The sequence below is a fragment of the Falco biarmicus genome, chromosome 8 (genome assembly GCF_023638135.1).
Source record: "Falco biarmicus isolate bFalBia1 chromosome 8, bFalBia1.pri, whole genome shotgun sequence".
Classification (NCBI taxonomy): domain Eukaryota; kingdom Metazoa; phylum Chordata; class Aves; order Falconiformes; family Falconidae; genus Falco; species Falco biarmicus.
In genome coordinates this window covers 45,582,542-45,597,727 of record NC_079295.1, presented here as the reverse complement: position 1 = coordinate 45,597,727, position 15,186 = coordinate 45,582,542, and the positions used below count along the sequence as shown (strand labels likewise).

The 15,186-nt window shown below is 51.6% G+C and overlaps 1 protein-coding gene across 2 annotated transcripts; it reads left to right on the top strand.

Annotated features, from left to right (window-relative positions):
- Nucleotides 1-52: 52 nt before the first annotated feature.
- On the top strand, nt 53-14,929 carry HARS1 (histidyl-tRNA synthetase 1). Of its 2 annotated transcripts, XM_056348704.1 has the most exons (13): nt 53-195; nt 1,028-1,117; nt 3,506-3,625; nt 3,816-3,911; nt 4,486-4,611; nt 6,714-6,821; nt 8,313-8,411; nt 10,380-10,473; nt 10,629-10,756; nt 10,859-11,101; nt 12,388-12,504; nt 13,284-13,430; nt 14,419-14,929. In XM_056348704.1, exons 1-13 carry the CDS (start codon nt 118-120, stop codon nt 14,476-14,478), a joined length of 1,506 nt encoding a protein of 501 aa, XP_056204679.1. In that variant the 5' UTR covers nt 53-117; the 3' UTR covers nt 14,479-14,929. The 2 variants fall into 2 exon arrangements, with proteins under 2 accessions (XP_056204679.1, XP_056204680.1); XM_056348705.1 differs by lacking the exons at nt 13,284-13,430; nt 14,419-14,929 and adding an exon at nt 11,250-11,414 and having other exon boundaries at nt 12,388-12,498.
- Nucleotides 14,930-15,186: the final 257 nt, after the last annotated feature.

Below are 15,186 nucleotides of genomic sequence, written 5' to 3'. Positions count from 1 at the left end.
CGGGCGTTGCTGTGGCAATGGGTGGGCGGCGCGCAGGCGCAGTGGCACGCAGCGCGCAGGCGCAGTGGCAGCGCAGGCGCCGTAGGGCGAGGCGCAGCGCGCAGGCGCGGGCCGGCAATGGCGGAGGAGGCGGCGGTGCGGGCGCAGGCGGAGGCGGTGCGGCGGCTCAAGCAGGACAAGGCCGATCCCGACGAGGTGCGGGGGGGCCCCGGCGTCGGGTGCGGGGCTGGGGAGGGGTTGGGGGCCGTCGGGTGCGGGGCTGGGGCGGCGCGGCGCGGGGGTGCCTGGGGGCGGGGTGCTGGGGTAGGGCCGGGAGCGGCGGGCTGGTGTGACTGGGGCGGGGGGAGGCGGCCCGGGGAGAGGCGAGTGGGGCGCGGGGGGCGTTAGGATGGGGAAGCAGAGGTTGGGGGGAACTGGGGGTACAGGTGTAGCGGTTGCAGAAGTGATCGGGGTGCGGTTGGGGTTGCTGTGCTTAGGGGGAAGGTGCTGTGGGGAACTGGGAGTACTGGTAAAGGGGTTGCTGGGCTGGGGCAGTGGCACTGGGAGGAGTGTGGCGGGGGATGGGAGTGCTGGGCGGAAGGATGAGGTGCCTGGGGAGAGGCTGTGGGAGATGAAGTGGGAACTGGCGATACTGGTGGTAGATTGGAGAGGAGGATGCTGGAGGCTCCTGATGCTGGGGCATGCGTGGCAGGAGCTGGGGGTGCTGGGCCTGAGGCGGTGCACAGGGTGAGAGGTGTGGGGGCTGGGGAGGCAGGTGCTGAGGGCAGTGGAGGTTGTGGAAGCCAGAGAATGGGGGGCTGTTGGGGGTGCTGAGATTGGGGTGCTTGGCCGAACTGGTGAGTCCTGGAGAGGAGCAGGGAGTGCTCCTCTTGTTGCTGTGCAAGACTGGGGATAGTGGATGTATTGAGGTCGAGAAGTCTGGATGTACTGGCTGAAGTAATGCTGAGGCTGAAGGTACTGGGGAAAGCTTACGGGCTGGACTTGGCAGGTAAGCTTACCCTCAGCTCCCTCCCCGGTCCCTCCCTAGATCGCGAAGGAGGTGGCAAAACTGCTGGAGATGAAGGCGCAGCTAGGGGGAGATGAGGGGAAACAGAAGTTTGTGCTCAAGACCCCAAAGGTAAGCTCCCCCAGCACACGCACTTGCATGCCCCTCTGTACGCACAGCCCACTCTTGTGCATGCACAGAGCCTGCCCCACGCACCGCTGTGTGCAGAGGCTCAGCACAGACTCACCTGTCCTCATTTCTGTTTCCCTTTTTGCTTTTAGCAGCAGGGGGGAGAGGGGTGAAGATGTCTGTGACGGCATCTAACCCAGATACCCTGCTAACTTAAAGGCTTTTTTGTGCTTTTGTGGCAAGCCACCCATTAGCTGCTGTGGTCAGGAAATTAAATTCCCTTTTGGTCAAGCTTTATTGTAGCTGCCCAGCATGAGAGGTCTCCTGTATTCTTGGATTGCAGTATTTGAAGTAAGGTCGTGACTTCCGTTGCCCCAATGAGTTTAGGGCTAGGGCTTTTCAGCTTTTATAGCGCTGACCCCACTAGTACCTGCAGACATTGTCTCTCATGGATTGAGGATCCTCTGACTGGTCCTGTTCCCTGTTGACCCGGACAGGGTGGCTGAAGCTGCCTGGTAGGCTGGGTGAGCACGGAGTCCTGGGAAGTGCAGCTCTGATGGTGCAAGGCCCGTTGTGGAGAAGCTGCAAAGCAGAAGCCAGCCAGAGAAACCCAGAGGCCCAGCAGTGTTTGCCAGGAACGTTCAGCACATGTTGAAATGTGGGGAGCAAGAAAGGTCTCGTGGCTTTTGATCTTGCCTTAGTCTGTGGGGGTGGGTAATCCCATTTACTGAGCAGGTCTGGCCAGCAGCTGACATTTCTGTTCTCTTGAAGAAGGACCCTTCCTTCAGGGGTAGCTTTTTAGTCTCCAGGCATCTGAGAATAGTGTCCGTAATGCAATTTATGCTGAAATTTTTTGTAACCTGAATGTTTCATCACTAGCAGCTGACTGGAGACCAGCTGTGCTTCCATGCTGGGTGGGGGAGACAGCTGTGAGTGTTGCTGACAAATAAAACAGGTTATGTTAATGCCACTGACTAGGAAATGTCTCGAAACTCTCCGTTATCCATTTCCTTTATTTTATGTTTTGGTAAATGTAATTGTGGTGTGAGGTCTGGAAAGTGGAAGGGTTTTTCACTGTTTAAAGATGCGGAGAGAGGATTTTGGAGCTCTGTGAGTGCCAGGGAAACGGCTTGGGTGTCCAGCCTGTTTCAGCCATGTCAGCGTACTGTTGAAAGCTGCTCTTTGCTGTGCGACCTGCAGGTGGGGTGTCACGAAGTGCCAGCTCCCTGCTTCCTCCTGCCTAACTGCCAGTCCCTAGAAAATGGAAGTGGAAGGTCTAGTTAATTAACAGTGATTTATGTGTTGTTGAGAGCCTAAAGCTAAATTTCAATTATGCCATCGAAATAATTCAGTGACTCTTAACAGCAAAGAAATTAAAAGGGAGCACATCCCAGTGAACAGTAGATGGGCACTTCACAGGTATTGCACTTTGAGAAGATGATATCTCTTTATGTATGTTTAGACATAGTAGAGCAGCTGGCTGTTCCACAGCTTCAAAGTGTACCTTTCCTCTGATTCCACCTCTCAGGGTGGCTCATTGTGCAGAGGTCTGGCTAATATGTCTGAATCAGAGCTGTGGACAGATCCTGGCTGTGCTGTCATGCTCAGAAGCACTGAACTCCCTGACTGTTAGATCTGTGTCGGCTCCTTTGTCTCCTGTATTGTAAAACTCCTGACTTAAATTTACCTCTGCAGACCGTGGCAGATTGAGCTGTGTCCTGATGTATTCTAGTGGTTTTTGGTGCTGCTTTTTACTGCCTCTCCCGATATCTGGAGTCTGGACTTGATCTCTGGTTTTGCTAGCAATACGATAGCTTCACATTGCCTCTCACGTCTGTCCTACTGTGTGCCTCTAACTCAGTGTGTCCTTTTGTGGTGAATGAAGAGACAGGACGTAGCTTGATGCAAGCAAGATGTGGAATTATTAGTGATTCTCTTATATTTATATATGTTTCTACCTTCTGCATGTTACACACTGATTGGTTAAATCTTAAGCGTGAACTACACTGATTGGTTATCTTCTAAGACACATCATTTAAACAATAGGTACCGATAAGTTTATCTTATCCTAGCAACATTCTCTATTCTAAGATTAGGGTTTTTTTTTTCCTAGTGACTTTTGTGAATAACAAAGTTCCTCATCAGCACTACCCATTCCCTTATCTTGCTGTTTGTTCTTCTTTGTCTGTCTGGTTGTCATCTCAACCGCTATGGCTCAAGAGCCTGTGGTTAACTTGTTCCTTTGTTCCCAGGGCTTATGCCTTACAAGTTCTAACAGGCTCCATTCATCAGGCTAACGGTGCTTGGACTCTTGTCCTTGAGGCCTTGCCCTACATCCTTTGCTGCTCTTCTCCTTATCCCAGGAATCTTTTTATCTTTTCCTATTCCCAGGGCACACGGGACTACAGTCCCAAGCAAATGGCCATTCGCGAGAGAGTCTTCAATGCGATCATCACTTGCTTCAAGCGCCATGGAGCAGAAGTCATTGATACGCCGGTGTTTGAGTTGAAGGTGAGTGAGGACACAGCAAGTTGGCTGAGCTGAGGAAGATACTGCAGTTGAAAGCCTGTGATGTGTTGAGAGCTGAGTTTTCATCTTACACCTCCTAGTGTCCTCCCTTTCTCTCCTTGTTTTCTGTGTGCTCTAGGGCTGATCCCCTGTCACTGAAGATGCTGTTTGTTCGTGTGTCCTTTTGTTGTAGGAGACACTGACAGGGAAGTACGGTGAAGACTCGAAGCTCATTTACGATCTGAAAGATCAAGGAGGGGAGCTGCTGTCTCTGCGCTACGACCTGACAGTATCCTGCCACAGCCAGCGCTGAGGGGTCTTGTCACCTTTGCTGCCCTCCTTCTGGGGCGGTGCTGTCCAGAGGGTGAGGGAAGAGGAGGGAGGACAGTCTCTTGGCTCTGACCCTGTACCGACAGGGAGGGCGTGAGCAGGCAGTGTGGTTCAGTGGGTGCAGAACCCCCACTCAGTTATTTACTGTACAATGCTTCTGTTCAGTGAAGTAACACTTGTACGTGGAGGTAAGGAAGATCTGTGTTGAGTGGGGTTTCTCTTACAGCAGGGTACCCACGCTAGGCTGCTGTGGTACACAGCCCACGTGAAACTTGAGATTCAGCCAAAGGTGGTGCTGGAAGATGCCTGTGGGGACACTTAATGGCAGCATGTATGGGCCATGTCTTGGACAGTTGTGGAGACCCTGGGGAGCTGTGGTGAGCCCAGCTGTCTCTTGGCAGCTGCTTCGCCCCAGGGGTGTGCACCACACTGTGCTGGGTGTTGGGGAGATAGTAGGGACCCAGCGCTGCTGGTGACTGATAATGGGGTGGGGTGATCCAAATCCGTTCCCATCCTTGACTCTACTGTCTCAGGTGCCCTTTGCTCGCTATTTGGCTATGAACAAGATCACCAATATTAAGCGTTACCACATCGCTAAGGTGTACAGGCGAGACAACCCAGCCATGACCAGGGGCCGCTACAGGGAGTTCTACCAGTGTGTGAGTTTGGCCATTGACAGGGATGCTGCTGAATGAGGTTGTAGGCTGGGCAGCACCTGTGGGGACATAACACCATGAAAACAGGAGCAAGGCTGTGTTACCCTGCAGCAGCCTTCCCTGGGCTGTGGAAAGCTCAGGAGGATCCTCTAATCTCCCTAGCATCCCCTTATGGATATGAAAACCATTTTGAGAGTGGGAGAGTGAGGACAGTGGCTGTGACACAGGCTGCTGGTGTGTCAAGAGAACTTTGTGATACAGCTCCCAGGTGCCCAGGTATGTGGCCTGCTGTGCACTGTGGAGGAGGGCAGCTCCTTGCTCCATCCCACAGTGCTTGCCAGCCTGGTGGAGAGGAAGAATTTCCTTCTGATCCCAAATTGCAACTGTTGAACTCCTGGAAGTGTCAGCAGGACACATGAACCAGGTGAGCATGTGACTCAGCTGTAGCATATGGTACTTCTGTCCCATGCATAGTCAGTCTTTATTTCAAAGGAAGGGGAAAACCCAGAGGTCAAATTATAGAAGAGGTAAGAAAGCAATTTCCTTTGTGGCTTTCTCAGATGAGTGTGGTAGCCCGGAGGAATGGCTTATGTTCCGGTGTACTAACACAGTTCCCAGGCCTCATATTGCAAACAAATTCCTGTTTGAGAACATTCCTGTTTTATCACACAACCCCTATGGATACCTGCCAGCTCTAGCTTGGTGAATTCCTATTTCCAGGCAGCTTGGGGTCTTTGCCTGCTGTCTCTCCTGAAAGACTTACTCAAGATCTTACTCCTAGGATAGCTAGAAATAGTCTTATAATATCCAGGCTAAACTTACTTCTGTCTGATTATTTACTTCACCTTGTGCCAGTGCAGCTCTTTTAAATGGTAGCCGTCATCCCTTGATTTGGATTCTTCCCCTTTGTCAGATAAACATTTGTGAAATACTTAAAAGAAATCTTCCCCTCAGGCCACATAAATAAAGCTCTGTTACCTTCTCTCCTGGGAGATGCTTTGCCTCTTTGCTCTGCCTAGTAGCTTTTTCTGCATCTTTTCTCAAATATAATTCACCGGTCTCTATTTCACCTGTGCCACATAGAGTGGTAGCAGCACTTTCCTGATTGTACCAGACCTTGCTCAACTTCCGTGAGGATTGCATCAGCCTTTCTTGCACTCAGCTAATGGGATTATTTGATGTGATCTTTTTCCTAATCCATTGCACCAATTTATTTTGGAAGCTTGGTGAAGCCTTGTTGAAATCTATCCACTTAATTAAAATTGTTTTGTGCTCAAAATCTCATTAAAAGGCCTTGCATTTGGGATTCATAAATGGGAGTCAAATAAGAGGTCTCTTGTTACTTCTGTGTTTTATTTTTCTCTGAACATTGATATTATCTTTGTTATTTTCCAGTCATGAGGTACCAGCCTATTAAAACATCTTGCTGTTGGGCTTTAGTTCTGTGTGCTAGTTCATCTGGTAGTCTCTGGTGGAGACCACTCAGGCTTTCCGATTTCTTTGTCTGTCTTGGCAGTTGAAGCTTTGGTTTGCCTCCACTGAGATCACTTCTCTTGTCTTCTTCCCTGATCATTAACTTGATTGGCATGTGTATTAAGAAAAGGAACACTAATTCCTAAGAATCAAGGTGAAACATTTGGCATTTAGGTCGTACCAAATAATAAGCAGTTTTCTCCTCCTTTCCTGGTTCCTTTGTTCTATTTATTTACTGTTTGATTGCTCTGCTGTCTCCTCTTTATTGTTTTCAAAGATCGCTGTTTCAAAGTGTATCACATAGTAAACTGCTGTGTCAGAGGCAGGGAGCAGGTCATGCAACTCCAGAAGCAGAAAGCAGGGAGGAGCAGAACGGTGTCTTGCAAACTGTCTGTGCTGGCCACAATGCAGTATACAAACTCTTTGCAATGCAGTGGACATGAGCACACTACTACCTTTGCTAAAAGAGGGTCATAACCCACATTCCATCCTTTCTGCATCCTATTGGCAAGGGCTAGTGCTCCCTTATGTCAGGTTACTGATGCTTTTTGTAGAGAAACTTGTTGGCGGAGTTGAAGCTGTATTGCTGCAGCCGTGCCAGTGGTGCTTAATTGCTTTTTCCTGTGCCCCAGGATTTTGACATCGCCGGCCAGTTTGACCCCATGATTCCCGATGCTGAGTGCCTGAAGATCGTGCACGAGATCCTGAGGGACCTGCAGCTTGGGGACTTTCTCATTAAGGTGAGACTGGGTGGGTTTCTCTGTGCCATGGTGGGAAGCAGTGGTCATTGTTTCTGCAGTTTTATGCAGCAGCACCTGTTGCTACTCAGTGCCCGCTAAGGTCTGATCCAGAAGTTCATCCCGGCTCCTCATGGTGTATATGCTAAAAGGCTGGACCTCAGCTCAGATTTGCCTTTAGCTGGGAATGCAAGGAGGTTTCCTGAGGCTGCAGTTAGCAGAGTTCTCTCTAGGACTAACTACGGTCCCCTGCAAAATGTCCAGCAGCCGGGTCATGTTCCCTGCCTGCAGTAAAACACAGGTGCTGGCCCAGGATCCCTGCCCTTGCCCCAGCTCCCCCTTAGTAGGGACAGTCACTCAGTATGTGCGCTGTGGTGTTCACAGACTTCTGCCTTCCCCCTGGGTCCTTTCTGGGGCTGAGGCCTTTTCAGGAAGGGTCATGCCCTGCTATAGGTTGAGCTTGCTATTTGCTTGAAAATGGCTGTTACCTTGGTGTGGCTGTGAATGGTGCTGGATGTGCAGATTAGGCAGGATGGGGAAGGGTCTACACCAGTAGGAGAGTGATGGGTAGGAGTGCCCAGTGTGCCGGAGGGTGGTGGGGTCTTTGAGGGGGACCCAGAGCCGAGTTGTTGCTGGGCTCTGCAGGGGAGCTGAGCAGTGCAAGCTCAGTGTTGCATTCCTGTGTGCAGCCCCCACTGGTTAGTGGGGCAGTTAGACCTTGAACTTGTCTGGGATGAGCTGAAGAGCTGTGCACAGGAACAGCCTGCCCAGCTACCATGTGTCTGGGCTGTGGTGAAAGCGGATGCCTTTGAGAATGAGAACACACCCTTGCAGTGGGGAACAGCAGAATAACCTGCTTGCAGTTATTCTTGTCTTCCGTGAGCCACTGTCTGTTTCATGTTGATGCTGGAAGATTACAAGCTCCCAAGCATATTTTGTTTCTGTCTAATTTAATTGTAAATGTTCTCGAAATGTTGAATCCAGGTGAGCCTTTGGCCTCAGTTACCTACTATTACAAAGCATAATTAAACTATGGAATTCACTATACTATAACAAAATAAATAATTCCTTACTGATGTTTTAACATAACCAGATGTCCTTTTGTTCTTACAGTGAGAGAGCAGGGTAATGCACTGATTTAATCTCCTTTGTCCGTGATCTTTTCCTGAGCTGTATTTACATGTCCACATGAGAGGACTCAGAGACCTTGATGTTTTTTCTTCTGTTGCGTGGAGGTGTCTGTAGCTCTAGAAGGAGAATGTGATAGCTCTACCTAGGCTTTGTAGGAGTCAGTTGTGGTAGCTGGTCTGCTGTGGGCAGAGAGACAGCTTAGCTCCACAGGAATGGGAAGAGACAGAAACTGCAAACAACAAAAAATCTTGGCAGTTATCTGCTAGTTTCACTTTCATGCTTAAAACTACAGATGAGAGAAACTGTACACAGCTGAAGCATCTATTTGAGTTCATAGTTAATGACTTGGTCCCTCTCCCTCAGGTCAACGATCGGCGCATCCTTGATGGGATGTTTGCAGTTTGCGGTGTCCCAGACAGCAAGTTCCGAACGATCTGCTCCAGTGTTGACAAACTGGATAAGGTACGGGCTGGAGCCCTGGGCTGCAACTGCTGCTGCTGGAGTTTCAGTGAGTCTCTGTCCCTCTGGGCTGCTCTTACCATGGTCCATGAGAACTGGCTGGAAAATGCTGATCAACTTTGAGTTCTGATTTCTGTCTTTCTCTGGAGGTGAGGCACATAGGGCACAGTCACATAGGCAAACTGGATTCTGTGCTTTCTTCTCCAGTATCCCACGAGGTCCTGACAAATGGAAAGGAGGGAAGGAAAAAAGCTTTTCATGTGGGAGGTTCAACATCCCAAACCTTAGCCTTATTAAGGTGCTGCTGCTTATGAACCAGGATCATGAAAGCCTGCCCCCAGTCTGGGCCAGCACATTGAAAAGCCTTTTAAAATATATCAGGTTCAGTTGGGTGCTGTGAGGAATCGCAGTTGTGTCCTGGAATCATAAAGCAGCCCAGTTTGGAAGGGATTTCAAAAGATCATCTGGTTCAGCTGCATGGCAAACATGACATAAACAGTAAATCTCTGTGGTAATGCAGGAGTAGAGAAGTGCAATCATAAATGATAGTCTGTAAGATGGTTGGCTTGCAGGTGACAGAGTGGAGTTAAATGGAAATCCACAGGTGGGTAGGCTGCTAGAGTTGTTGTGTTGTCCAGGACCCTATTCTTAAATACTGTCCTGCAAGCTGGTGCTGTTCATGATCATGCCACAGACTCTACAGCATGTGCATGTTGCTGGCCAGGCTGTTTCAGCATGATCAGGGCAACAAGGCAGCAGGTACCCATAGGACTGCGCTCAGCAAGCTGTCTCAAGAGCACTGGCTGTTGTGAAGATCTGTAAGGGATTCAGGCCCTTATATGGCCCCTTGGGAAGAGGGAAAGGTGCCTGTGTTAGGTACAGCTTTTTCTTTGCAGCTGATTGTCTTGACTGTAGGCCCTAGTCAGATATAAAGATGCTGGAGATCAGTATATACATGTATATATAGTCCTCCGCTAAATGGCTAGGGAAGAGGAACCTTAAAATTAAGTGTAATTTAAAAATTCACTTTTCTTCACTCAGGATTCACAGTAGAATTTGGAGGTGAATTTCTGTGTATGTTCAGTCATGTGGGGGACACTGTGGGCTGACTCCTTAAAGGAGGGCTCCTAACCTTCTTATAAAACCCTTAACAAAGCACCCTTGTACGTTGTCTTGTATTTGTGTTGCTTTGTTCAAGGATGAACAGCATTTTCCTTTGGAGGCCTCGTGTGATGATTGAATGAAATCAGCTAGAGGAAGGGCTCACTTACAGTCCTGTTAGTAGTGACAGCTATTGCAAAGGCATGACCAAAGTGTAGGTTTTGGGGCTGTGTGTGCATGGAAAAGCAATAGGAAGGGAGGATTTGATTTTTTTTAGAATGGGATAATTGCCTTGGTTTCATATGGAAATACTGTGATTTATCTCGGTGCAGCTGCATGTGATCAAGACTCTACTTCTCTTTGACCCTTCTGTCGGTGAGAAAACTGCAGTGTGTTCTGCTTACATTGGGCTTTTGCATGTCCTCACACCTTTCCAGGTGGTAGCCATGACCAGCAACACTTTCTTGACTAGTATTTATGACTAGAGTACCTAACCAGGGAAACCACAGCAGCAAGACATCTCTCAAACTTGGTGCTTTTACAGTATGGATGTTCAGTTCTGGCCAGAAATCAAAACCAAAGTATTTGGCCTGGGGGACGGCTTTGCTGACTGCAGCGTTGGCATACAAACAGACTGTGCAGAGGTACAAGAAATGGAGCTGTGACTATATATATGGCCGTGGTCTGAGAGCATTTGATATGCTGCTTCTCTCGTGCACCTCTTAACCATGCTGACACTGATGGGGTTCTGCTGTGTAGAGATCTGTTCAGGGCAGATGGTCACCTGTATTGGGCAGAACCAGCAGAGACCTTCCCCAGGAGAGACCACATCCCTGGAGCAGTGGCTGATGTTCATCTCTCCCCTCACAGATGCCGTGGGAAGAAGTGAGGAGCGAGATGGTAGGAGAGAAGGGGCTCTCTCCCGAGGCTGCAGATCGCATCGGGGAATATGTCCAGCTTCACGGTGAGCGCTGTGGGTTGGAGCCCTTGGCCTTGTTCATCCAGGCCAGGCAGGGAGGGCCAGCGGCGGAGCGGTGCGAGGCGCGCACGAGGCTGGCCAGGCCCATCGCTGCGGGTGCTGCTGCACTGGCAGACGTGAGGCACAGCTCGTTCCCACAGGTGGCCTGGACCTGATCGAGCGGCTTCTCCAGGACCCCAAGTTGTCACAGAACAAGCTGGCCAAGGAGGGGCTGGGGGACATGAAGCTGCTGTTTGAGTACCTGACCCTGTTTGGCATCACAGGGCAGGTGAGGGGGTGCAGAGGCAGGAGGGGGGGGGCTGCCCTCGTGGCTGGGCAGCCTGGGCCCCCCGAGTGCACACAGTGACGGGGCTTCCCTTGTGTCCTACAGATCTCTTTTGACCTGAGCCTGGCGCGGGGTCTGGACTATTACACGGGGGTGATCTTTGAGGCCGTCCTGCTGCAGCAGGAGAATGACCATGTGGAGGAGCCAGTCAGCGTTGGGAGCGTGGCTGGAGGTGGTCGCTATGACGGGCTGGTGGGGATGTTTGATCCCAAGGGACGGAAGGTGCCCTGCGTGGGAGTCAGCATTGGGATTGAGCGGATCTTCTCCATCCTAGAGCAGAGAGTGCAGGTAGGTGCCTTTGGTGCTCAACTAAGCATGGAGAAAGAGCAAGAATTTACATCTTCCCCATGTACCCCCAGTCCAGCAGATGCTGGTGAGTTTTCCTTGCTGCAGTCTTTGATGGAGAAGCCAGCTGGGCCTCTACTGTGCTCTGCAGCAGGAGTCAGAACCGGGATATAAGCTCCAATTTTCTCTGGCTTGGGAGGATGGTCTCTGTGACTCGCACTGGAGACAAGACCCTTCTTCCAGCAGCCCTCAGACACGGCTTGTTCAGCTGCAGCTGGAGGGGGCACTTTAATCCTCAGCAGTGCCAGATACCCAGGTCAGGTGCCTTAGTGTTCCCCACTGCATTAGCCATCGCGTGACGCCACATGCTCCTTGGCAAGGCAGCTCTGCTCTGCAAGGCTGGCGAGGTGGCAGCCCCCCACACCTAGTCTTCCTGCCCAAGGTGCTACAGAGACCAGATGGGGAACAAATGTTCAAAGTGTCCCAGATCCTTTTGATTGTTTTGGTTTTTTTCTCCTGTTCCTCCCTCCTTAGGGTTGCTGTACCAATGTGTTGTCCTCTGTCCCATTCAATTGATGTTAAATAGGTCTCTGTAGGCTTGCAAAACACTGCTGCATGTTTCTGTCCCCCAGAGACCTGTTGTGTGGAGTCCTCTCTTAGCATCTAGACACAACTGGGATTTCTAAATGGAGAATGTATTCTTCCCTACCACCTGCAGTTCTGGCTAGGTTTGTTTCTCTGCAGGTGACCTTTTAAAGGCTTCTCCCTTCAGCGAAAGGGGCAGCAGGAAAATGCTGCTTTCAATATCCAGCATCTGCCATGGGAGCAGGTAGCTCCTGACAGTGCTGCAGCATCTCAGCTTGCTGCTGTTAATCTAACCCACAGTTGCTAGCTCAGCTGTAGAATAGGCAACTGCCTCTATCCAGCTTCTTGGATCTGCTTGGAGCAGATTTCTGGGAGGCCCCTGGTATGGAGGGACAGCCTCCAGGAAGAAGCTGGCAGGGAAATTGCTCATTCTCAGCGTGTCTTAATCTGCACATACCTGCAGCACAGGAGGGAGGCTCTGTTAATCCCCTGTCATAGAACAGCTGCAGAAGATGATTCTGCTTCAATGGGGGGGGGGGGGGGGGGCCTCCCTGAATCTACTGAGTTTATGCTGTTCATCCCACTGAGCCTGGTCGTCTTCACCGCTAAATTGATGGCCCTGGGGTGGTGACCCATCCTGCTTGTAGGGTATCGGATATCTCTGTTATGTCCATGGCATCTTTTGAGTCTTGTCCCCTCTTTAGGCCTCTGAGGAAAAGATCAGGACAACAGAGACACAGGTGCTGGTGGCCTCTGCCCAGAAGAAGCTCCTTGAAGAGCGGCTGAAGCTCATCTCTGAGCTGTGGGATGCTGGAATCAAGGTATGACCAGGTGATAGCAAAGTCAGGGGCTGCCTGGCCTGCACTGTGTGCAAGGAATGGATGAGATCTGGCTTTGCTTTGGGAGGAAGGAGTCACGGGGAGAAGGTGGGCAGCAGACTGCCCTCCTGAATGGAGCCTGCCTTTTCTCAGTGTCCTGAGTCAGGTGTTTTCCAGGAAGGGCTGGGCAGCATGGCTTGGTTATCTCTGTAACACTGCAGTGGCTACTCTGTTATCTCAGGACAGATTCCCAAAGCAGGCCACACTCCAGCCCCTGCTGCGTGGCACCAGGGATACCATGCCACTTCCAATAAAAAGCAAAAAAACCCTATGGAGCCTTTCAAGGAGGGGAGAGTGAGGCCAGGGAGGAGCCTGGGCTGTTTTCTGCAGGCTGAAGGCAAGCTGTGTGGCAGGGCCCTGCTCCCTGCCTGCTGCGGGCAGACTCCCGTGATGGCTGAATGGAGGAGAGTGCCTGGGTGCTCTGCCGGGCTCCTGACCCTGTAGGGACACCACAGATGTTTGGCCCTGGTCTGACATGGACTAGAACTAATGACCTGCTATTTCCTGAGGATAAGCAGTGGCTTGTGAGTATCTTTGAGCTGAGTTGCATTACTTATTAGCTGTAATGCCCAGCCTTCTCCATTAGCCCATCTTCTCCTCCACCATGCACCACCACACTCACCAGATGGCAGTTTGCACTCCCCCAACCAGGCATTGCTGAGCCAGTCTGCTGAGAGACAGGTCATTGCTGATCATGGTGGTATGCTCTGGTTCTCTTCCAGGCAGAGGTGCTGTACAAGAAGAATCCCAAGCTGCTGAATCAGCTGCAGTACTGTGAGGACACGGGCATCCCTCTTGTGGCCATTGTGGGTGAGCAGGAGCTCAAGGATGGAGTTGTCAAGCTGCGGGTCGTGGCAACCAGGGAGGAGGTGAGGCTCATCATGGCGTGAGGGGAATTGGCTACTTGATCCCAGCCCTCCAGACCCATCTGTGCTGTGCTCTGAAGCAGTGCCGTCAGGGTGTGCACAGCAAGGTGGCTTTGCTGGCCCACATTTTCAGTGTAGTGCCCAAAGGGGAGATCAGAGGAGTAAGGCACTTCCACCTGATGTGAAAAGCCTCCAAGGCATAACAAAGCTGCTCATACAGAAGGTGTGGCATAGGGAAAGCTCTCCACGCTGTAGGCAGAGAGGTACAAACCAGGGCTGACAGACTTGAGGTGAAGCCTGTAGACTGATGGTGGTGGCCTTGTGGGTGCACTTTTGGAGACTGGGCGAGGCGAGTTTCCTCAGCCCATCTTGACTTGCTGTGGAGCACATGCCCTCATGTCAGCCTGCCACCGAGACCCCTTATAACAGGTTCTCAGTATGGCTTGCTCATTGATCTTTTCAAGCAGTGGTCTCCTCAGGAACTTCTGTAACAGCTCATGTTCCGGTTCCTTACGCCATGCGGTTTCCTGGAGCCATGAAGCATGGTTGTCTCCAGTTCTGGAGAGTTTCCAGTTGTGTGGCCTCCTTGAATCCCTAGCTATTCCTCAGTTCAGGAGCCTGGAACATGGAGGGGCAATTCAGTGGGCTGTATGGCTGCTTGTGCTTTCCATCCAGGGTGCAGGACCAGCACTGATCTACATACTGGTCCTGGCTCTGGAACCAGTAGGAAACAGTGGGAAGAGTATTACTCCTGATGATTGGGCAGGAAAGTGCTTGGCAGGGTTGCAGGCAGGTTCTTGCGCTCACAGATTCAGCTCCACAAGTGCTGCAGCCCACTCAGTCCTCACAGAGGGACTGCTGCCAGCACTGCTGTGATCTCCCAAGAGACAGGGCCACAAACGTGCAGGCCATCCCTTGGGCATCAGAGAAGGTTGTGCTATGTCAAGCTGCTTGTGTTGTATTGAAGCAACTTTGTGCTCCCCCTGTGCAGGTCAACGTTCGCAGGGAGAGCCTGGTTGAGGAGATCAGGATGCGAACGAGCCAGCCTTAAATCCCTTCTGGACATGTCTGCTTGTTTGTTGGATTCTGGATGACAGATTTCCTTCTGTAAATGCCTTCACCAGGCCACGCAGCAGTGGGCACGGGGTTGGGGGGGCTTTTGAAAGTTGTATTTATTCTTGTCTCATGCCCCTCCTTTCCTGGTGGGAGCAGAGAGGCAGCACCAAGCCCTGGGACACGCCCTGACTCTCTAGTACTTCGCTGCAAAGATGTTTTGCAAGTGGCTCTGGCAAATGCTGGCCTCCCATCCGCTGTCACTGTGGTGACACATGGAGCCCGGTCCTGTCAGCAGGCCCCGGGGTCTTGGCTACAGCTTCTTGTTCCCGTCGCTTTGAATAATCATCCCACCCCATCTCGCTGCTCTGGCTGCGGGGAGGTGACCTTATCCAAGGTAAAATGTAAAGGCGCTGCTCCCAGAAACACAATAAATCTGTCCCTCCCAGGCCGTGGCTCCTGTCCCTACTTCCCACCCGGGGCAGGGGTTTGCTCGGCTGCTGTGGGGCGAGAGCTGCCCTGGAGGGGGCGGGGGGACGTTTCTTCAGCTGCGATGCGCCCCCCTCGCTGCCGGCCCCTGCGCCCTGGGCAGAGCAGAGACCCGCCAGCCAGCGAGGCCGCCCGGGGGCGACTTGAGCCGCCCTCCCCGGCTCCCTCTCCCCGTAGGCGGCAGCTTTAAGCCCGGGGCTCCCTCCCGTGGCCGGGC

Coding starts and splice junctions, on each gene's coding strand:
- HARS1 (XM_056348704.1), top strand. CDS start 118: ATGGCGGAGGAGGCGGCGGTGCGGGCGCAGGCGGAGGCGGTGCGGCGG. Junction 1,118..3,505: donor TTGTGCTCAAGACCCCAAAG/GTAAGCTCCCCC, acceptor TCCTATTCCCAG/GGCACACGGGACTACAGTCC. Junction 3,912..4,485: donor CTCTGCGCTACGACCTGACA/GTATCCTGCCAC, acceptor CTACTGTCTCAG/GTGCCCTTTGCTCGCTATTT.